At 44.6% G+C, this 22895-nt stretch overlaps 1 protein-coding gene across 1 annotated transcript in view; it reads left to right on the top strand.

Annotated features, from left to right (window-relative positions):
• Positions 1-4642: 4642 nt before the first annotated feature.
• LOC147114590 (ras-related protein Rab-31-like) overlaps positions 4643-22895 on the top strand; it is a 162564-nt gene continuing 144311 nt past the window's right edge. Inside the window, exons 1-3 of the mRNA XM_085992360.1 lie at positions 4643-4742; positions 19814-19893; positions 19984-20065. Of these exons, the coding sequence (XP_085848486.1) occupies positions 4707-4742; positions 19814-19893; positions 19984-20065 (198 nt within the window). The 5' untranslated portion in view covers positions 4643-4706. The remainder of the gene's footprint in view (positions 4743-19813; positions 19894-19983; positions 20066-22895) is intronic.

Here is a 22895-nt window from a genome sequence, read left to right as displayed (position 1 = left end):
ATATGTAAATATTAGGCAGTGCAAGCACACCCCTAAATGAAAGACACTCAAAGCTGTTTATGGGAATGACTTGCAGCGCTGTACCTTTTATAAAAATTTGTTTATGGGATGTGTGCTTCGCTGGCAAGGCCAGCATTTATTGCCCATCCCTAATTGCCCTCGAGAAGGTGGTGGTGAGCCGCCTTCTTGAACCGCTGCAGTCCGTGTGATGAAGGTACTCCCACTGTGCTGTTCGGTAGGGAGTTCAGGATTTTGACCCAGCGACGATGAAGGATCGGCGATATATTTCCAAGTCAGGATGGTGTGTGACTTGGAGGGGGACTTGGAGGTGATGATGTTCCCATGTGCCTGCTGCCCTTGTCCTTCTAGGTGGTAGAGGTCGCGGGTTTGGGAGGTGCTGCCGAAGAAGCCTTGGCGAGTTGCTGCAGTGCATCCTGTAGATGGTACGCACTGCAGCCACGGTACGCCGGTGGTGGAGGGAGTGAATGTTGAAGGTGGTAGATGGGGTGCCAATCAAGCAGGCTGCTTTGTCCTGGATGGTGTCGAGCTTCTTGAGTGTTGTTGTCATCCAGGCAAGTGGAGAGTATTCCATCAGAGTCCTGACTTGTGCATTGTAGATAATAGAAAGGCTTTGGGGAGTCAGGAGGTGAGACACTCGCCACAGAATACTCAACCTCTGACCTGCTTTTGTAGCCACAGTATTTATGTGGGTGGTCCAGTTAAGTTTCTGGTCAATGGTGACCCCCCCAGGATGTTGATGGTGGGGGATTCGGTGATGATAATGCTGTTGAAGGTCATGGGGCGGTGGTTAGACTCTCACTTGTTGGAGATAGTCATTGCCGGCCACTTGTGTGGCGCGAATGCTACCTGCCACTTATCAGCCCAGAATATGTAGGCTAGACATTAAGCTTGCAACAATCCCAATCCCTATAATTACTGTTTGGTCACAACAGTGCTTCAAGGCAAATCAACTTGACTTATGATGCTCTCATGGTCCTTTCCTGGTGCTAAGGACGAAGATAAATAATTAATCTTTGATGTTTTTACAGAGTTTGACAGAAAATGACATTCTCATTGAGATGTTAGCCTGCTGTAGGCTGTTGAACAGGATTTGCAACTTCCTTATAGGAAGCACTAACTCATTCTTCTTATCACAGTACAGACAAAGAGTTCTATTACAGAAATTTGCTTGGGCCCATTTTGCTTCCCATCTTCATCCAATGACATCAAATTTGACATTGTTCTTCCTACTGATGTCCTACACAGAATGGTTACCTCAAAATTTGAAATATGCTGCAGGAAAATCCTGGTGGATAAATGGTGTGTTATCCCGAGAGCTGACATAGTTAGTCAAAAATGTCATCAAAAAACCATTGACGGTGATGTGATCCACCCATATTTAATTTATATATAAGGACTGTGATATCTCAGTTCTTTGGCTGCACAATTCTTTGGAGTTATGCTCGGGCAGAAATATGGTACAGATGGCTTGAAGAGTGGGATTCTTCAAGAAAGCTTATCTCCTCATGTCATCCTTAGTGACACCAGGGTTATAGAAAGCCTATTTCGGATTGAATACTGCAGTTCTGCTCGACATCCGGGAAAACCCATCGCTTGCTGGTTAGTATAATCTAAAAAACTGTGCAAACCTTAACTAACAGTCTTAATGAAAGAAAAAGACTTGCATTTATACAGTGCCTTTCATGACTTCAGGACGTCCCAAAGCGCTTTACAGCCAATGAAGTACTTTTTGAAGTGTAGTCGCTGTTGTAATGTGGGAAACACGGCAGCCAATTTGTGCACAGCAAGCTCCCACAAACAGCAATGTGATAATGACCAGATCATCTGTTTTTGTTATGTTGATTGAGGGATAAATATTGGGCAGGACACTGGGGATAACTCCCCTGCTATTCCTCAAAATAGTGCCATGGGATCTTTTACATCCACCTGAGAGCGCAGAGGGGGGCCTCGGTTTAATGTTTGGGGGCGGGGGGTCCGCCGAGGTGGGCAGGAAACCCGGGAGTCCGATCGGGGATCGCGGGGGAGGATCGGGGATCGGCAGGGGCGGTCGACTGAGGATCGGCGACGGGGAGAGAGGTTCGAGGCTGGCCACCGGAGGATTGTTGGCAGGGGGAGGCCTCATGGTGGGGATTGGAGGGCTGGGGAGGCGATCGGAGGCTTTGTGGTGGTGGGGGGGTCTCCAATCACGGGGGTTGGGTTGTTTAGGGACCCTGGAACCAGGAGGTAGGTATAAAGCCACTTATCTCCTGGATCCAACAGTCCCCATCTCGGTTTAACTGCCGGGTTTCACTAATTGTGTGAAACCCGTCCACATGCAGTTAAATGCAAAATGGAGGTTTAAAAAGTATTACAATATTTAAATTAATGTACCGCCCCCTGGGAGCAGGTTGGTCGCCCACCCCATTCCGCTTCAGTTAAAACTGGAAGTGGGCGGGTTGGAGAGGGATCGGGTCGGGAATCCCATTTTTAACACTTTAACTGCCCCCACGCTCCAAACCCACCAGCTTTTTTAGGGGAAAATTCCAGCCATGGAATCACATAGGCCAGAATATTTACCTGCCGACACGCTGGGAGCGGGTGGGTGTCTGCTAATGCGCGGGAAACCCGGAAGCAGCTGAAGGCTATCGCCTCCTGCGAGTTACACCTCTGTGCTCATCCCCTCTCTGCTGTGGAGCGGCAGGTCTGTGAGGAGAAGGCTACTGCTGGTGCTCATCGTGTTCCTCATCTGAGGTCCAAGGTGAAACAGCATAAGCGGCACCCATGCTGATCTGATATATAACAGCTCTCAAGTGGCGGTCAGGAGCACAATCCTCCAATGTAGTGAGAGTGACCTCCAATGTAGTGAAAGTCACCTCCAAAGTTGTAGAAATCACCTGCAAAGTACTGAAAGAAAACTCTCAGAATAAGTGCTGTGCGCCAAAGCCTTTCACTTGGGCAGGGAAGCAAGTGTGAGGTCTCAGTACTTATGTGATTTTTTTTTTTGCCTGTCATTGGTTCAGCCCCCTCAATTGCCGCTGTGCTCTCACCTTGCTTTAACTGGCGAGTGTAAGAAGTCACACAACACCAGGTTATAGTCCAACAGCTTTATTTGAAATCACAAGCCTTCGGAGCGCTGCTCCTTCGTCAGGTGAAGTGGAGAAATGCATAAAGACACAGCTTATATAGTCAGAGAATAATGTCAGATGTTTACAGGTAATCTTGCCAACTGCCATTTATCGCACCTCGGCAGAGAGATAATCACAGCAGTCAAAGGTGTGAATGGTGTCCAAACAGGTCAGTCAGAACTGGCGAGGTCCAGGACGCTCGGGAAACCCCTGCAGCCAGAGTGAAAGTTGAAAACCCCTGTTAAAAAAGCTGTTACTTACCTCTTAATAGCTTTAAATTGGTAACCCACCTCTCTCTCTCTCGGGGCGGTTTCTCGCACACGCAACCGAAGGCGCTCGTGTGAAGTTGGTGGGTTGGAGCCTGCTTCCCGACGCGCTGCCAATTTCAGCGCATTTAACCATCCACCCGCTCCCAAACCCACTCATTCTTTGCTGTTAAAATTCCCCCATAGAATCTACAGCACAGAGACAGGCCATTTGGCCCATCAGATCTATGCATGTGTTTATGATCCACACAGGCCTCCTCCCACCTTACTTGATCTCACCTTATCAACACACCCTTCTATTCCTTTCTCCCTCATGTACTTATTTAGCTTCCCTTAGATGCATCTATGCCATGTGCCTCAACCACTCCTGTGGTAGTGAGTTCCACATCCAGTTCTTTTTTTAAATGTATTCGTTCACGGGATGTGGGCGTCACTGGCAAGACCAACATTTATTGCCCACCCCTAATTGCCCTTGAGAAGGTGGTGGTGAGCCGCCGCCTTGAGCCGCTGCAGTCCATTTAAGGTATTGATAGAGGGTCAATGCTTTAAATGTTAACCTGTATTTTCAGATACTGACAGACCCACTGTGTATTTCTGGCATTTTGTGTGTTTTAAAAATAAAATTCTAAAGAATATAAACATTGTGCATTACTATTAATATATTCTTCCAGCTACTACCTGCACACTGTGCCACGAAAAAACGGTCTTCTTTTGCATCCAGTACACATGCTGCTACCCACCATCACTGATTTGTGTTCCCCTACCCCTAACATAGCTGAAAAATGTCATTTTCCAATAACCGAAAACAACACTATATAAAAACTCATCACAAAGCTCCTAACTGTGAACAACTCCGTGGTATTTAGTAATAAAGCTGCCTGACAGAAAGAGACAGACAGGGGTAATCACCGGAGCTGGCTGAGGGTTAAACTACAGTCGTGTATCTCCTCCTTAAGACATCTGCTACCCTCTAAGCATTTATAACTTAGGCAGACTTGGAATGATTGACTGGAAAGGTCGATGTGCAGTATTTCTTTTCACAAGCGCCGTTTGCACATTAACGCCTTCACTTACCGAAGAAACAGAAGGAAAGGATCCTCTGAGTTAAGTTTTAGTGAGAATGTGACCACTGCCGTCGGAGAGCCCCGAGTATCATGTGACGGCTGACAGTTGAGAGTTATTGCAGAAGGGTTTCCGTTTTGCTGTGAGGGAACTGGCTGGTTGCAGGGTTAGAGGAGGCTTTGCGCACTTTCATACATGAACTGGGCAAACCAGACTGCAACGAGCATGACACAAGCCTTATAAATTGATTATTATGGCTATCCGAGAATTAAAAGTCTGTCTCCTTGGGGTGAGTAAGATGGACACAATTGCTTTTTTCCCTTTTATTTTGTGTACTATGAGTTTTGGGTCCTCTTGGTATTATCCAGGCTGCTGGGACTCGCCTGGCAATGCTTTACTTTTTTTTTGTATACAGTATCTCCGGTGCTAGTTCATGCTGTCGCGATGATCTCTCCCATTCCTTATTGTGCTCTGAATCCATCCGAGCCAATTATTTCCCCGAAACCGGTCTCTCTTCCCAAGTTTCAGACACTGAAGTTTCTTGCAGTTGGCTGTGTCCTGCTGTTTGCAATTTGAGTGTCTCCTCGAGGTCAATTTTTTTTTGAGGAATGTTGAAAGTCTCCAAGGAGACATTCCACAGAGTCAGTTCCTGCAGCATCCAGTCTGAAAACAAGTCCAGTTTCTCGTTTTTCCAAAATTATTTTCTTTCATTTTTTTTCTCAAAACAAATGAGTAGAATTCAGGTTTAAACAAACCCGACTTTTTTTTCCCCCCAAACACTTCCTCTTCTGCCATACTACCAGCCCGAAAATGTGGTCCTGTATGAGTATGGTTGCCACTCAGTGACTAGGTTGGATGTCACTTGGGCTGTAATGCAATAGAAAATCTTAATTCTGCAGAATTGGTGGATCTAAACAATTGTGGATACCCGGGAGTAAATGCAGAGCAATTTGAGGAGGGGGGGTTCAAAAGACATCGTGCACCATGAGTGCTTTTTGACCGGCCTCTGAACTCCCAGATTAAATTGCATTTTGAAATCACTGTCCAATTTCGGTTGTTTTTTTTTTAAACATGCTGGTTTAATTTTATATGAGGAATTATTCCGTTTGGCTTTGTTTTGTGTTGTGTTGGCAGTGGTTGTCATAGATAGTCATTATCCAGGCAACTCCATGCTGTGTGTACTTGCAGTGTTATTGTTTGCAAGTTTAGGGAGAGGTCAATTCTAGTTGATTTTGAAGAAGTTGTGTTAAGATCAGTGTATAATAGTATCTTGTGAGTGAAAAATTCAACTTTATCTGAATTGTTTTTGCCCATTAATTTTTGCAGTCTGCTTTCCACCACCAATCTAGCTGGATGGAAAGGATGTAATTCTCTAGAATCCCATTTACTAGACAAAAGGACATGGGATTTATATGTAAATTCAGCTGACCACATTGCTCAAACATGCTCAATCACTAAAGTACCCTGGAATCCACCTCAGCCCAAAGAAAGAAAGACTTGCATTTATATAGTGCTTTTCACAACCTCAGGACATTCCAAAGAGCTTTCCAGCCAATGAAGTACTTTTGAAGTGTAGTCACTGTTGTAATGTAGGAAATGTGGCAGACAATTTGCGCACAGCAAGCTCCCACAAACAGCAATGTGATAATGACCAGATAATCTGTTTTTGTTATGTTGATTGAGGGATAAATATTGGCCAGGACACCGGGGATAACTCCCCTGCTCTTCTTTGAAATAGTGGCTTGGCATGGGATCTTTTACGTCCACCTGAGAGAGCAGACATCTCTCTTTAACATCTCATCTGAAAGACGGCACCTCTGACAGTGCAGCACTCCCTCAGTATTACACTGGAGTGTCAGCCAAAATTTTTATGGTCAAGTCTCTGGCGTGGAACCCATAACCTTTTGACTCCAAGGCAAGAGTGCTACCTACTGAGCCATGGCTGACAGGTTCAAAGTCAAGACCAATTTGGAGGTGTATGGAGAAAATAGCCCCGAGGCTTCAACATCCAGCTCCAAGTACCTAAGAACAGCTACTGCTTCAGTGATGGATTCCACCCTAACCTAAATTGCACTGCCTACATGTTGAAGAAAATGAAAACCAAAATTAAAAAACAGTTAGCATCATGCAAAACATAATCAATGTTTCATTTCCTCAGCTGGTATCTGTGCAGATCAGCCATGAAGGATGGGACAGGCTTGAGGGGCTGAATGGCTTATCCCTGATCCTATGTTTCTATGACATGACATGGTATGGTAGGGGAGAGAGACAATTTTTTTTTCTAATTATGGCGTCGAAATCATCCACAGTTAGGATGCAGCAGAATCACTGAGATGAGGAGGAACTACTTCACTCAGAGGGTGGTAGGTCCATGGAATATGCTGCCCCAAAAAGCTGTAGAAGCTACATCATTACATAAATTTAAAACAGAAATAGACAGTTTCCTAGAAGTAAAGGGAATTAAGGGTTACAGGGAGCGGGCAGGACTTTGGACACGAGTCTAGGTTCGGATCGGTCATGGCCCTGTGGGTAGCGGAGCGGGCCCAGGGGCTGTGTAGCCTGATCCTGCTCCTATTTCGTGTGTCTGATTCTGTTAGATTCAGGAGATGGTTCTGTGATAGTGGATTGGCGGTTAGGATCAGATCAGCCATGATCTTATTGAATGGCGGAGCAGGCTCGAGGGGCCGATTGGCCTACTCCTGCTCCTATTTCTTATGTTCTTATGTTATGAATCCATCTTTGTAAAGGCCTTTCCTCGCTGTCCCGCCTCTCACCCCACACTTCCTCATGTCTCTTGGTCACGCACCCTCCTTGACCCGAGAGGTGACATTCTCCAGGACTTCATCAATACCACTCTGCAGTCATTGTTAAGAGGGCCTGAGAAGGTTGTTTTTACCATTTTTCTCACCCCTTTTGGGAAAGTACCTGTTGTCTGTGCTGTGTGTATATGGCCATTGTTAACCTATGGTTAGTGAGTAGGAGATATAATTCAAATAGCTCGTGTGCTGGGCTGCCATTATCTGTTGTTCGATGTTCGAGGTCAGGCTTTATCAAGCTCCGAGGCAATGAGCTCAAATTTACAAATGTCCATAGGACTCGTCCTTGACCTTTCTTGGCGCAAATCAAAATGCAAATGTGTCATTTTGTATGTGATGTCACTGTAGTGTCGTAAAGAAATGTTGGGCACCTTCTCACTCCAACTGGGTTGCTTGATGAATGATGCAGTGTGAAGCGAAGTGACTGGGCCCTTTGCCTATGAACCTGCGAATAGCAGATCCTCAGGTGGCCCTACAGATACAATGGAAAATCATTTTATAAAATTTGCAAGACACTCATTATAACACATGTCGTCGTCTTCTTTTTCTTAGGCAGTCCCTCAGAATCGAGGATGACTTGCTATCACATTAAAAATGAGTTCTCAGGTGACTGATGAATCCAATGCGGGATCTACAGTCTCTGTCACAGGTGGGGCAGATGGTGGTTGAAGGGGCGGGTGGGTGGGATGCTTGGGTTGACGTGCGCATCTTGAGCTTGGCTTCCGCTTGCTCCCGGCGAAGAGACTCGAGGTATTCGGCGCCTTCCCGGATGCTTCTCCTCCACTTTGTGCGGTCTTGGGCCAGGGATTCCCAGGAGTCGGTGGGGATGTTACACTTTTTCAAGGAGGCTTTGAGGGTGTCTTTGAAGCGTTTCCTCTGCCCACCTGGGACTCTCTTGCTGTGTCGGAGCTCCGAGTAGAGCGCTTGTTTTGGGAGTCTCGTATTGGGCATGCCGACAATGTGACCCATCCATCGGAGCTGATCAAGCGTGGTCAAAGCTTCGGTGCTGGGGATGTTGCCCCCGCCACACAGTACTGCCCCCCCCCCCGATTATGAAAATCCACGACAAGGCCTTGGACAACGTGGACCACTTTCCATACTTCGGGAGCCTACTGTCAACAAGGGCAGACGTCGACGACAAAGTCCAACACCGCCTTCAGTGTGCCAGTGCAGCCTTCGGTCGCCTGAGGAAGAGAGTATTTGAAGACCAGAACCTCAAACCTGGCACTAAGCTCATGGTCTACAGAGCAGTAGTGATACCTGCCCTGCTGTATGCCTCAGAGACATGGACCATGTACACCAGGCACTTCAAAGCATTGGAGAGGTACCACCAACGCTGCCTCTGCAAGATCCTGCAAATCCACTGGCAGGATAGGCGCACCAACGTCAGTGTTCTCTCTCAGGCCAACACATGAGGTAGTAGTGGCAGCTCAGTTCCTATTGCAGAATGAAGGACTAATTCTTTGAGGAGGGAGAAAGATGGAAGAATAGGTACTAGTATGCAGATGAAGATTCTTATTCTGCATGCTCCTCTCCAGCGTGGCAAGGGTGTGACATTTGCAGTGCCCCTCTCCAATTTTCAGCCTTTCCTTGCTATTCTGGACTTCCTCTTCTTGCAGTCACGAGATTGCTGAATTGTTTTTTTGTGAACTTTGCAACAGCTACGCAGTTGGTCACTGTGCTTCACAAGACAAAAATGCTAATGGGTACGGGGGGGCGAAATGCGTCCATCAGTGACAGGTTTACACGGAAGATGAAATGTGTGTCGTACATGAATATGGGTGCCTTCTGTCCGTGTTGGAGAGAGCAGAGGGGCATGTAACGACGTGGGAAGCATTGCATGCAAGTATGCAGCTCGTTGAGGGAAAAGTGTGAGTGTGTGTGTGTTGCAGGCATGCCATTGGTAACCTCTGTTGAGATATAAGAACAGTGGTCACTTACCGTGGCAAATTTCTTCAAAGTGATGAATTTCTTCCTCATCTGGGAGGAAGATCTCTTTACTGCAGAAACTGCATTCGCTTGCTTTGCTACCTGCTGCTTTCTGAGAAGAGTGACTCTGACGAGCAAAAATACCAACCCTCCTTGCCTATCGCCTTCTTCAATGTGACATAGAAACATAGAAAAATAGGAGCAGGAGTAGGCCATTTGGCCCTTCGAGCCTGCTCCGCCATTCAATATGATCATGGCTGATCCTCTATCTCAATACCATATTCCCGCTCTCTGACCTCCAGGTCTCCCTCAGGAAAGGGAGCTGTCTTCCATCCCCTGGTATGTTCCTGGCTCATCTAACCACAGTATTTAGCAAAGGAAGCAATTTGCAGCCAATGGGAAGTGCAGGTGCCACTTTAAGGAGCAGACCCTGAACGACTTGGCTTCTGCCCAGGAAATCCTGCCAACCACTTTCATGCTCCGAGCATGTGATGCTAATTGTGACTTCCAGGTTATGCAAATGAGGGTCCTTGGCAAACCCCCTTCTCTGCACCAGAAGTATGGACTGTGCTGTGGAAAATGTGCTTAAGGGCACTTTTTTTCCACAGTGAAACACTGGCAGAGGATGTTGCACAGAACAGGTCTATTTGTAAAAGAGGAAGTGTGTTCCAGCCCATGTCTGCTATTTGCAGAACCTGATTACAGATCTTGGAAAAACCTCTAATGTTGCGATCATAAGTTACTCTTTTCAGGCATTAATGATTACATTTATTGTGCGACTTGATTGGAGAAAACTGCTTTTTAAAAGGGTGTCATTGGCTTTGAGTTAGTTCGGAGATTTCTCTGTTCGTATACATTATATTGCAAAAAGAAGGGTTGCGACTCATCTGTAATGAAAATTATGAATATTATTCAAGAATCATTCCCTCCCAAAGCAGCGATGGTCCCTGTAAGAAGGGGCGTTATCATATGATGGAGTGACCTCATGCCTGTCAGCACCCAATTTTTTCAACTTTGGGTTGCAGTGTGATGCACTGTCTCGATGGAGACAACTTATTACATGGCTTTGAATTTCAGAAGTTTTTGCAGCAAGCCGTGTCTAGGTGTTTGACTTTTTAAAAGCAGCAAAACTGCTGTCCAAAGGGAAAATGTAATTAATTGTCGGAGACCTTTTTAGGATCTCGCCCCATGATTGAACCTGATTACAAGAATGATTGATCCATAATTATTCACTGATAGGTTCCAGTCAATGTGAAGCTCTTGTCAACACAGCTGATCAGTGCTGGATCTGTCTGAAAGTTGTACATATGATTATATAACTTGAAACAAGTTATCCTAAAGAATATCACTGAAGCTACATGGTGTGGAGTTTGGGCCATCTTATGTCCCAAGGCATTAGGATGCAGAGAAGAGTGATTAAAGAAGCATAGAACTTTTCTCTCCCTGCATCCTCACTCTCTTGTATTACAACAACAACTTGCATTTATATAGCACCTTTTAATGTAGTAAAACGTCCCAAGACGCTTCACAGGAGCGTTAAAAACAAAATTTGACCCCGAGACACATGAGATATTAGGGCAGAAGAGGTAGGTTTTAAGGAGTGCCTTAAAGGAGGAAAGAGAGGTAGAGAGGTGGCGAGGTTTAGGGAGGGAATTCCAGAGCTCCGGGCCTAGGCAACAGAAGGCACAGCCACCAATGGTTGAGCAATTATAATCGGGGGTGCTCAAGAGGCCAGAATTAGAGGAGCGCAGGTATCTCGGGAGGTTGTGGAGCTGGAGGAGATTACAGAGATGGGGAGGGGCAAGGCCATGGAGGGATTTGAAAACAAGCATGAGAATTTTAAAATCGAGGCATTGCTTAACCAGGAGCCAATGTAGGTCAGCGAGCACAGGGGTGATGGGTGAACAGGACTTGGTGCGAGTTAGGACATGGGGCAGCAGAGTTTTGGATGACCTCAAGTTTACGTAGGCTAGAATGTGGGAGGCCAGCCAGGAGTGCGTTGGAAGACTCAATACACTGTTTCCTGTTCCAATTCATTCTTTCCCTGGACCTCAGGATGATAGAACCTCTTAGCTGCCTTAGTCTTTCCTTATTTCTACGTGCTGAGCAGTTTTAAAACCCAGGATTGGTGTCACCCAATGACTAGTTTGTTAGTGCTCTCATGTTCTCTCCTAAGGGTAATTTCTATTGCATCTTGACCGAACAGTAATGAATAGAGGAGATGGAATGAACCTTTTACTATTTACTGAGTAAGTGGGTGGACATTACAGCACATTGTCTGCATGGCAGAAGCCGAAACTGAAAGTGAAAGACAAAGTAAAACCGAGCCCCCCCCAGCACCCCCTTCAGGTAACACCCGGCTGGGACAAACTTCATTGAAGCAAAACTCAAAACACAACAATTTCAATGCTGCAAAAGGAAATCTGCATTCAAAGGCAGCGTGACTGGGAGAATTAGTGCTCCAATGCTGTGGACTTATCACCGACCTGACTGCCTTTGAGACTGGCTTCCCCGCTTGGGGCGCTGCATTGCTGAATTTACCCTCTACTCTTTTCAATTTTGGACTTGTTCTACACTATGGATATTGGTGGAAAAAGAAGGGGGAAGTAAAACCGCAGATGTGATGCCATTCTTATGAACCACGCATTGGCAAGTGCAGGAAAATGCGCAAATACATTTTTTTTCCCAAAACTGTCCAGAAACCAGCCACTACAGTAGTTTCAAAATGATGATGCGATGCCAAAGAAGGTAGTGAGCCAAATTCACGATGTTTCCTGGTAACTTGCGTTCATTATTTTTTTAGCTGGTTTCCCAATCTTGTAGTTTCTGTCTATGACAGTCAGTCTGTGACAGAGCGATACTTTATTTTATCAGAGAGTTGTTGCTACCCATTTTCTTTTTATAAAAAAAAAAAAAAAATTTTGATCGATATGAAATATTTTATATATTTTTGCAAACAATTTGAAGCTGACTTAAATAAAAGAGCCATGCTGAGGAAACATGACATGACAGGATATCATTATCCAGTGCCACTCAGTTCTGATTTCAGCTACACCCCTATGGGTTGCTGCTGAACGGAAGCAAAATGCTTACCCATAAGGAACTGACAGAAAATCAAATGGGAAGTTATCGCTCGGCTGTTTTGGGGCACCTGCCAACAAATGGTTCAGAGCAGATTTGTTTCTGCCTGTACTTTTGTTCGATTGTGGGCATGTCAACGTGCAAGTACCACTCCAGAGACTTGACCACAAAAAATCTAGGCTGACACTCCAGTGCAGTGCTGAGGGAGTGCTGCACTGCCGGAGATGCCGTCTTTCGGATGAAACGTTAAACCGAGGCCCCGTCTGTGCGCTCTCAGGTAAAAGAGCCCACGGCACTATTTCAAAGAAGAGCAGGGGGAGTTACCCCCGGTGTCCTGGCCAATATTTATCCCTCAATCAACATCACTAAACAAACAGGTCATTATCACATTGCTGTTTGTGGGAGCTTGCTGTGTGAAAATTGGCTGCGCGCAAATTGGCTGCCGCGTTTCCTACAGTACAACAGTGACTACACTCCAAAAAGTACTTCATTGGCGGTAAAGCGCTTTGGGACGTCCTGAGGTTGTGAAAGGCGCTATACAAATGTAAGACTTTGTGGCTAGGTTAGACAAGGAAATGAGAAGAAAATGAAGTAAATGGAAATGGGGAGAGATGTTAACGGCCGGTAGAATCGATATCACCCATTTTACACTATCGCCGAAAGTTAAAATTACCCTCCCCGCCCCCGCCATCCTCCCGGGTGTCTTGACCTCCGATATTTAAAGGCAAAAGCTGATGGCTGCCTGTGTGGGGGATGTCGATGACACTGCTGATGAGTGCAACTTGATGCAGGTCTGACCTGTGATTTGTGCCACGCTTGGAAAGCATATGTAATATGTTTGTCATTCATATTACATAATTTAGACAGTTCATATTTCAGTAATAGTAAAGGAGAAGTCCAATTTCGCAAAGGAATCTTTGTGCGTGTGTAGCTTTTTGAACTGTGGCAACAGGATTATAAATAGCAGCTTGTGCGTTGACATTCACACAAGTAACAAATTTGTCTGCAAAATAATGTATTATTTTAAAGGAAGAATTTGCATTCATATAGCGTCTTTTGTGACCTTTGGATATCCCAAAGTGTTTTTACAGCCAATGAAGCTACTGGAAAGATTACCTGGTTAGACATGTCCTGCTGTCTTAATTGGTCAAGCCACTGCTCAGTGTGGAACTAAGGGGGCGATTTTGCCAGCCCTGGGGAGGCGGGTATGGAGGCGGGACTACCGGGAAAATGGCAGAATTTGGGGGCGGGTGCCCAACCCGCCCCCAACCTGCCTCCATGCCATCTTCCCAGGAGGCGGGTAGCCGTCCCACGCCGGGTCCCGTCTCCTTGGAGGCGGGAAGGGATTAAAGCCTATTAACTGCCTGTTAACAGGCCGAAAATAGGATTATCCCCTTTTTGCCCTCAAGTGCGGGCTTCCCGAAGGCTCCAAAACACAGCACATCAGCGAGACGAGTACTGGGGGTCGGGGGGCGGGGTGCAAAAGTGTGGTGTGAAGGTAAGTGATGGGTGCAGGAGTGTAGAGGTGAGTATCTGAGGATGTCCTGAGGTTGTGAAAGGCGCTATACAAATGTAAGACTTTATGTGGCTAGGTTAGACAAGGAAATGAGAAGAAAATGAAGTCAATGTCAGTGTTTTTAAAAGTGTACTTACCTTTGTTTCTTCCTGCAGGCTTCAGTCAGTGTATATGCGGAGAGTCTCGGACCTCCGTGTTGCAGATGAGAGATGGCCGTTGCATTCTCAGATGCAACAAACATCTAATTTCTGTAAAACAAAGAAGGTCGATGAGGTCTTGAATACAAGACCTCATCAAACTGCAGAGAATGTCACTTTTTGACAGCTTCACAGAGCTGTCAAATGATGACAATTCATCTGTCAATTTTTTGACAGATGAAATATCATACGCTGATGTTCTCTGTAACCGGCTTTCCCTTAATCGGTCTGCTAAGCCCGCTGGGCGGGCTTAACAAGGTCGTTCAAAGGAAAATAGCGTGGGTTGGCCACAAGTCGATGGAGGTGGGACATCAACCCGACAAGCAGCAGTCCCGCCTCTAACGCACCGCCATTACCAACGCCCCCTAAGTGCCTCGTGTTCTTGGGATACCTTAGGCTTGATTCCCTGGTCTGTGTTAGCTGATCTTAGCTGGGGCAAAATAGGGTTACTGCAGCTGGCCTCTTGCTGTACCTCTTGCCTAGGAAGGGGAAAAATCAAATAGGGAACACTTTCCTGAACACTGACCATTGACCTCTGTTGAGAAGTGTCCATGTTGCACCTCTGCTGATTAATCATCTCCCTTTTAGTTCCCTCGAAGTTTGGGATTTACATTTACATTCTGACTGGGAGAGGGTATTAAACTTAGATGTTAAGTAAAATTGTCATTCATGCTGGAGTTTTTTTGTTATCCATGGGCTCAATCTCAGCGCACACATGGAGAACCCTAGCTTGATGTTAGCTGAACATGAGCGAGTCAGTTAAAGACCTGGGGGGAGGGATCAGTCTTATCAGCACCTGCAGTAACATTACCAGCTGCAAGTAAGAATATTCCCACCTTGCCGTATCTGCAAATAAGACATTTTATCAGTACAGAGACAAGGTCAACAGAAACCTGTTAATTTGAGGACTACCTAGCTTGTCGCTTTACTGTTCCCAAATGCATAGCTACAGTGAGAGAAGATCTTAAACTATAATCAGAGAGGATACAGAAATTTGAAGATGATTAACTTGTACAGAATTTAGTAATGGCAAGTCAGAATCTACCACAACCTGCACTATATCCTGTCCACCTTCATGATTGACCCCTTGGCAGCTCCATTCGGACATTAGATACTCTGTTTCAGATACTTGCCCCAACATTTTCACAAGTAACTAAAAAAGTAATCCAGGTTGAAGCCAATTAGGATCCATAATGGAGGAAAATAACTGGCTTTTCATTGCTTTTAACCTACAGATGTACACCACTATTCTGGTGCTGGTTCCAGTCACATGCACAATCCTTCATTAAAACCACACAAGCATAGTTCACCTAGAAAAGGGCCAATTCAAATTCACTGGCACCTCATCTTGGAATATTGGGTTGAAAATATTCCACTGGGAAATTTAGTACAGATAGGAATATGATTGGAATGGTCTTGGAACAAGGACAAGGATGAGACCAGAACTGAGAGGGTACAACTATCAGGAGAGGCTGAACAGGCTGGGGCTCTTTTCTCGAGAAAAGAGAAGACTGAGAGATGACCTGATAGAGGTTTTTTAAATTATGAAGCAGTTCATAGAAACATAGAATAATATGAGCAGGAGTAGGCCATTCGACCCTTCGAGCCTGCTCCGCCATTCAATATGATCATGGCTGATCCTAAGAACATAAGAACTAGGAGCAGGAGTAGGCCAATCGGCCCCTCGAGCCTGCTCCGCCATTCAATAAGATCATGGCTGATCTGATCCTAACCGCCAATCTACTATCACAGAACTATCTCCTGAATCTAACAGAATTAGACACATGAAATAGGAGCAGGATCAGGCTACACGGCCCCTGGGCCCGCTCCGCTACCCACAGGGCCATGACCGACCTGAACCTAGACTCATGTCCAAATTCCTGCCCGCTCCCCGTAACCCTTAATTCCCTTTACTTCTAGGAAACTGTCTATTTCTGTTTTAAATTTATGTAATGATGTAGCTTCTACAGCTTTTTGGGGCAGCATATTCCATGGATCTACCACCCTCTGAGTGAAGTAGTTCCTCCTCATCTCAGTCTTGAAAGAGCAGCCCCTTATTCTAAGACTATGCCCCCTAGTTCTAGTTTCACCCATCATCGGGAACATCTTCCCCGATCCAACCCCTTCACAATCTTATGTTTCAATAAGATCGCCTCTCATTCTTCTGAACTCCAATGAGTAGAGTCCCAATCTACTCAACCTCTCCTCATATGTCCATCCCCTCATCCCTGGGATTAACCGAGTGAACCTTCTTTGTACTGACTCGAGAGCAAGTATGTCTTTTCTTAAGTATGGACACCAAAACTGTATGCAGTATTCCAGGTGCGGTCTCACCAATACCTTGTACAACTGAAGCAATACCTCCCTATTTTTATATTCTATCCCCCTAGCAATGAAAGCCAACATTCCATTGGCCTTCTTAATCACTTGCTGCACCTGCATACTAACCTTTTGAGTTTCGTGCACCAGGACCCCCAGATCCCTTTGTACTTCAGTACTTTCCAGTTTCTTGCCATTAAGATAATAATTTGCTCTACGATTTTTCCTGCCAAAGTGCATAACCTCACACTTTCCAGTATTGTATTCCATCTGCCCATTTACTTAGCCTGTCTATGTCCCCTTGCAGGTTTTTTATGTCCTCCTCACTCACTACTTTCCCTCCCATCTTAGTATCATCTGCAAACTTTGATATGTTACACTCGGTCCCCTCCTCCAAATCGTTAATATAGATTGTAAAGAGTTGGGGACCCAGCACTGACCCCTGCGGAACACCACTAGTTACTGATTGCCAGTCTGAGAATGAACCATTTATCCCAACTCTCTGCCTTCCGTTAGATAGCCAATCCTCTATCCATGCCAGAATATTACCCCCAATCCCGTGATTTTTTATCTTAAGCAATAATCTTTTGTGTGGCACCTTGTCAGATGCCTTTTGGAAGTCTAAATACACTACATCCATTGGTTCCCCTTTATCCACCCTATATGTTACTTCCTCAAAGAACTCCAGCAAATTTGTCAAACATGACTTCCCCTTCATAAAACCATGCTGACTTTGTCCTATTAAATTATGATTATCCAAATGTCCTGTTACTGTCTCCTTAATAATGGACTCCAACATTTTACCTACCACAGATGTTAGGCTAACCGGTCTATAGTTTCCAGCCTTCTGTCTACTGCCCTTTTTAAATAAGGGTGTTACATTAGCAGTTTTCCAGTCTGCCGGGACCTTTGCTGAGTCCAGGGAGTTTTGGAAAATTATTACCAATGCATCCACAATCCCTACCGCCACTTCCCTCAAGACCCTAGGATGTAAGCCATCAGGTCCAGGTGATTTATCCGCCTTGAGTCCCATTATTTTACCGAGTACCACTTCCTTAGTGATTTTGATCGTGTTTAGCTCCTCCCCCCTATAGCCCCCTGTTTGTCCAGTGTTGGGATATTCTTAGTGTCCTCTACTGTAAAGACTGATACAAAATACTCATTCAGTGTTTTTGCCATCTCCATATTTCCCACCATTAATTTCCCGGTCTCATCCTCTAAGGGACCAACATTTACTTTAGCCACCCTTTATCTTTTTATATAACTATAAAAACTCTTACTATCTGTTTTTATATTTTTTGCTAATTTACTTTCATAATCTATCTTCCCTTTCTTAATCAATCTTTTTGTTATTTTTTGCTGTCTTTTAAAGTTTTCCCAATCCTCTATCCTCCCACTAGATTTGGCTACCTTATATGCCCTTGTTTTTAGTCGAATACTATCCTTAATTTCTTTACTTAGCCACGGATGGCTGTCTTTTCTTTTACACCCTTTTCTTTTCAGTGGAATATATTTTTTTTGGAAGTTGTAAAATAACTCCTTAAATGTACACCACTGATCATGTATCGTCTTACCCTTTAATCTATTTTCCCAATCCATTCTACTCAATTCCGCTCTCATAACTTCATAGTCTCCTTTATTCAAGCTTAGCACGCTTGTTTGAGATCCAACCTTCTCACCCTCTAATTGAATATGGAATTCAACCATGTTATGGTCACTCATTCCAAGGGGATCCTTTACTAGGACATTTTTAATTAATCCTGTCTCGTTACACAGGACCAGATCTAAGGTTGCTTGTCCCCTGGTCGGTTCAGTTACATACTGCTCAAGAAACCCATCCCTAATAAACTCAATGAACTCATCCTCAAAGATCCTCTTGAGATCCTCTATCTCAATACCATATTCCTGCTCTCTCCCCATACCCCTTGATGCCTTTTGTGTCTAGAAATCTATCTATCGCCTTCTTAAATATATTCAGTGACTTGAAATTTCTCCTCGTCTCAGTCCTAAATGTCCTACCCCGTATCCTGAGACTGTGACCCCTCGTTCTAGACCCCCAGCCAGGGGAAACATCCTCCCTGCATCCAGTCTGTCTAGCCATGCTAGAATTTTATACGTTTCAATGAGATCCCCTCTCATTTTTCTAAACTCTATTGAATACAGGCCTAGTCGACCCAATCTCTCCTCATACGACAGTCCTGCCATCCCCGGAATCAGTCTGGTGAACCTTCGCTGCAGTCCTTCTATGGCAAGTATATCCTTTCTTAGGTAAGGAGACCAAAACTGCACACAATACTCCAGGTATGGTCTCACCAAGGCCCTGTATAACTCTAGTAAGACATCCTTGCTCCTGTACTCAAATCCTCTTGCAATGAAGGCCAACTTACCATTTGCCTTCCTAACTGCTTGCTGCACCTGCATGTTTGCTTTCAGTGACTGGTGTACAAGGACACCCAGGTCCCTTTGTACATCAACATTTCCCAAACTATCACCATTTAAACAATAGTCTGCCTTTCTGTTTTTCCTACCAAAGTGGATAACTTCACATTTATCCACATTATACTGCATCTGCCATGTATTTGCCCACTCACTCAACTTGTCTAAATCGCCTTGAAGCCTCTTCACATCCTCCTCACAACTCACAATAGGGAACACGTAGAGAAGATGTTTCCAGTGGTGTGGGAGTCTAAAACTGTGGGACCATAAATGTAAGATAGACACTAACAAATCCAATAAGGAATTCAGGAGAAACATCTTTACCCAGAGAGTGGTGTGAATGTGGAACTCGTTCCCACATGGAGTGGTTGGGGCGACTAGCAGAGATGCTTTTAAGGGGAAGCTAGATAAGTACGTGAGGGAGAAAGGAATAGAAGGATATGCTGATAGGCTGAGATGAAGCAGGGTGGGAGGAGGCCCGTGTGAAGCATAAACACCGGCATAGGGCAGATGGACCGATTGTCCTGCTTCTGTGCTGTAAAATTCTATGTCATTCTATGAAACAATATTTAAATAAGTCACAATCTATAATCTATATAGATAGTGCAGTTGAGGCCTTTATTGTTTACTGTGTTTACCCCCAGTAACAGGCCTATATTGTGCTGTGTAACCCCTTTGATGTCCTGTGGGTAAAGACAGGTGTAGTACAAAGCCATATAGAGCTGCAGATCTCCAGTTTGATCCTTAGTTCATAACAGAGTTACTTCATCTCAACTGCTGTGCCACATTTAGCCTCAGCGGGGAGGAGGAGAGAAAAGAGCGTGGAGCAAAAACAACAAAAAGTCTTGAATTATCCAGTGTCTCGTAACCACTTTTACCTGGCTGAGACCCGCTCCATCAACACAGACTGGGATTGCAACTTGGCTTGCCTGGTTTGTTTGGCTCCGTTATATGTACACTTTACCAGGGCAGTTTAAAAAAAAATAAAAAAATAAAAAAATCCTTTTGACTTTCCAAATGATTCTTCGATCTCAATGCTGTATTTCTGTCTGTTTCATGATTTTAGGACACAGGGGTTGGGAAGTCAAGTATAGTATGCCGATTTGTTCAAGACACCTTCGATCTCAATACTCTGCCCACTATTGGGTGAGTACTGACAGATTTATCCTGTTCCTAGAGTTTTAATCATGCATTATTGTTTAACTGACTTCTTGTCTGATCTGGACTGCTTTCCAGTGCATCATTCATGACTAAGACTGTGAGCTGTGGAAACGAGCTCCATAAGTTTCTGATTTGGGATACAGCTGGCCAAGAACGGGTATGTAATTTTGCATGTTTTCAGTTTGCGGTTGGAAAAAAAATATAGATATTGTGTTATTTTCACAGTGACCAAGGGAAATCTGACGGTGGATTAGTAGGTTAGATCTTGGGATTATATGCAAGAGTGGTTGATACAATAACATCATTGTGCACTTCAGATGAGGACTTAATTTTTACGTTTAGATATCCCTTGGATTTAAAGTCAGAGATTTAACTTCACTGACAGATGTTTTTAGTTCATGTGCCTCCTCCCCTGGAGCATTGGGGAACTTTATAAATGAATGGCTCTGTCTGTCTTTTCCACAAGCAGTAAAGGGACAGTATTGTGTGGCTTTGCTCCTGGTGCGTAGATTCATTGGACAGGGAGAGTGAATCTCACAGTCACGCTCAGAGCTTTCTGTCACTGATTTGTGTTGGTGCAAATTTTGCAACCAAAAAATGTACATTTTTTTTTCTTGTGGGCTTACTGCCTCATTATAATTGGTCTGACAATTTGGGAGAGGCCCTACTTTGTTGCTAATGTTGCTTGAGAGTAAACTTGCAAGGAACATAAAAGCGGACTGTAAAAGCTTCGACAAGTATGTAAAAAGAAAAAGTTTACTGAAGAAAAATGTAGGTCCCTTGCAGTCAGAAACGGGAGAATTTATAATGGGGAACAAGGAAATGGCAAGGCAATTAAACCAATACTTTGGTTCTGTCTTCACGGAAGAGGACACAAATAACTTCCCAGAAATGCTAGGGAACCAAGGGTCTAGTGAGAAGGAGGAATTAAAGGAAATTAGTATCAATTACAAAATAATGCTGGAGAAATTAATGGGACTGAAAGCCGATAAATCCCCAGGGTCTGATAATCTGCATCCCAGAGTACTAAAAGAGGTAGCCATGGAAATAGTGGATGCATTGGTTGTCATCTTCCAAAATTCTATAGATTATGTAACAGTTCCTGCAGATTGGAAGGTGGCAAATGTAACTATTATTTAAAAAAGGAGGGAGAGAGAAAACGGGGAACTACAGACTGGTTAGCCTAACATCAGTAGGAGGGAAAATGCTAGAGTCTATTATAAAGGATTTGATAACAGGACACTTAGAAAATATCAATGGGATTAGACAAAGTCAACATGGATTTATGAAAGGGAAATCGCGTTTGACAAACCTACTGGAGTTTTTTTGAGGTGTAACTGGTAGAATAGATAAGGGAGAACCAGTGGATGTGGTGTATTTGGATTTTCAGAAGGCCTTTGATAAAGTCCCACATAAGAGGTTATTGTGCAAAACTGAAGCACATGGGATTGGGGGTAATATACTGGCATGGATTGAAAATTGGTTAACAGACAGGAAACAGAGTAGGAATAAATGGTTTTTGTTTGGGGTGGCAGGTGGTGGCTAGTGGGGTACCGCAGGGATCAGTGCTTGGGCCCCAGCTACTCATAATATATATCAATGATTTTAGATGAGGGAACCAAATGTAATATTTCCAAGTTTGCTGACGACATGAAACTAGGTGGGATTGTGAGTTGTGAGGAGGATGCAAAGAGGCTTCAAAGCGATTTAGACAAGTTGAGTGAGTGGGCAAATACATGGCAGATGCAGTATAACGTGGATAAATGTGAAGTTATCCACTTTGGTAGGAAAAGCAGAAAGGCAGAGTATTATTTAAATGGTTATAGACTGGGCAATGTTGATGTACAGAGGGACCTGGGTGTCATTGTACACCAGTCACTGAAAGCAAACATGCAGGTGCAGCAAGCAGTTAGGAAGGCAAATGGCATGTTGGCCTTCATTGCAAGAGGATGAGTGTACAGGAGCAAGGATGCCTTACTACAGTTGTACAGGGCCTTGGTGAGACCACACCTGGAGTACTGTGTGCAGTTTTGGTCGTCTTGCCTAAGAAAGGATATACTTGCCATAGAGGGAGTGCAGTGAAGGTTCACTAGACTGATTCCTGGGATGGCAGGACTGTCTTATGAGGAGAGATTGGGTCGACTAGGCCTGTATTCACTATAATGAGAGGGGATCTCGTGGAAACATATAAAATTCTGACAGGGCTAGACAGACTGGATGTAGGGAGGATGTTTCCCCTGGCTGGGGGGTTCTAGAACAAGGGATCACAGTCTCAGGATACGGGGTAGGATATTTAGGATTGAGATGAGGTGAAATCTCTTCACTGAGGGTGGTGAACCTGTGGAATTCTCTACCACAGAAGGTTGTGGAGGCCAAGTCACTGAATATATTTAAGAAGGAGATAGATAGATTTCTAGACACAAGGCTTCAAGGGGTATGGGGAGAGAGCAGGAATATGGTATTGAGATAGAGGATCAGCCATGATCATATTGAATGGTGGAGCAGGCTCGAAGGGCCGAATGGCCAACTCCTGCTCCTGTTTTTTCTATGTTTCTATGCTTGCCTATATAAAACAGGCGCAAATCTGTCTGGATGGTCCTGGCCTTTAAGATTTGGCTTCTTAAAACGTTTGTACAGGTAGACTATCCCTTATCCGCAATTCCGAAATTCGAAAACCAAAAGTTTTTTCTTGGCGCGTAACTCGTGCGCACAACATGACCAGAGTGGCGCCAAACATGACCCGACGCGGCCGATGCTTGACCCACGCAGGTGTGAGGCGTCAGTTGTGTCTCAGCGCTGTCACACGTGCGTCTGCTGCTCTCTTTGATATTTTTTGTTTTTTTGTGATTTGTGAAAATGTCAAAAAGAGCTGCAGATACCCCTATGGGTAACAGTGAGAAGCAGAGAAGGAAGCATCTCTCATTATCGATATCGCAGAAAGTGGAGTTATTGCAGAAGCTTGATCGTGGTGTGTCTGTGCGGCGTCT

The sequence above is a fragment of the Somniosus microcephalus genome, chromosome 7 (assembly GCF_052327205.1).
Source record: "Somniosus microcephalus isolate GS21.2 chromosome 7, FLI_Smic_1.0, whole genome shotgun sequence".
NCBI classification, from domain to species: Eukaryota; Metazoa; Chordata; class Chondrichthyes; order Squaliformes; family Somniosidae; genus Somniosus; species Somniosus microcephalus.
The sequence above is the reverse complement of the archived record's forward strand: the minus strand, read 5'-3'. Positions and strand labels throughout refer to the sequence as shown.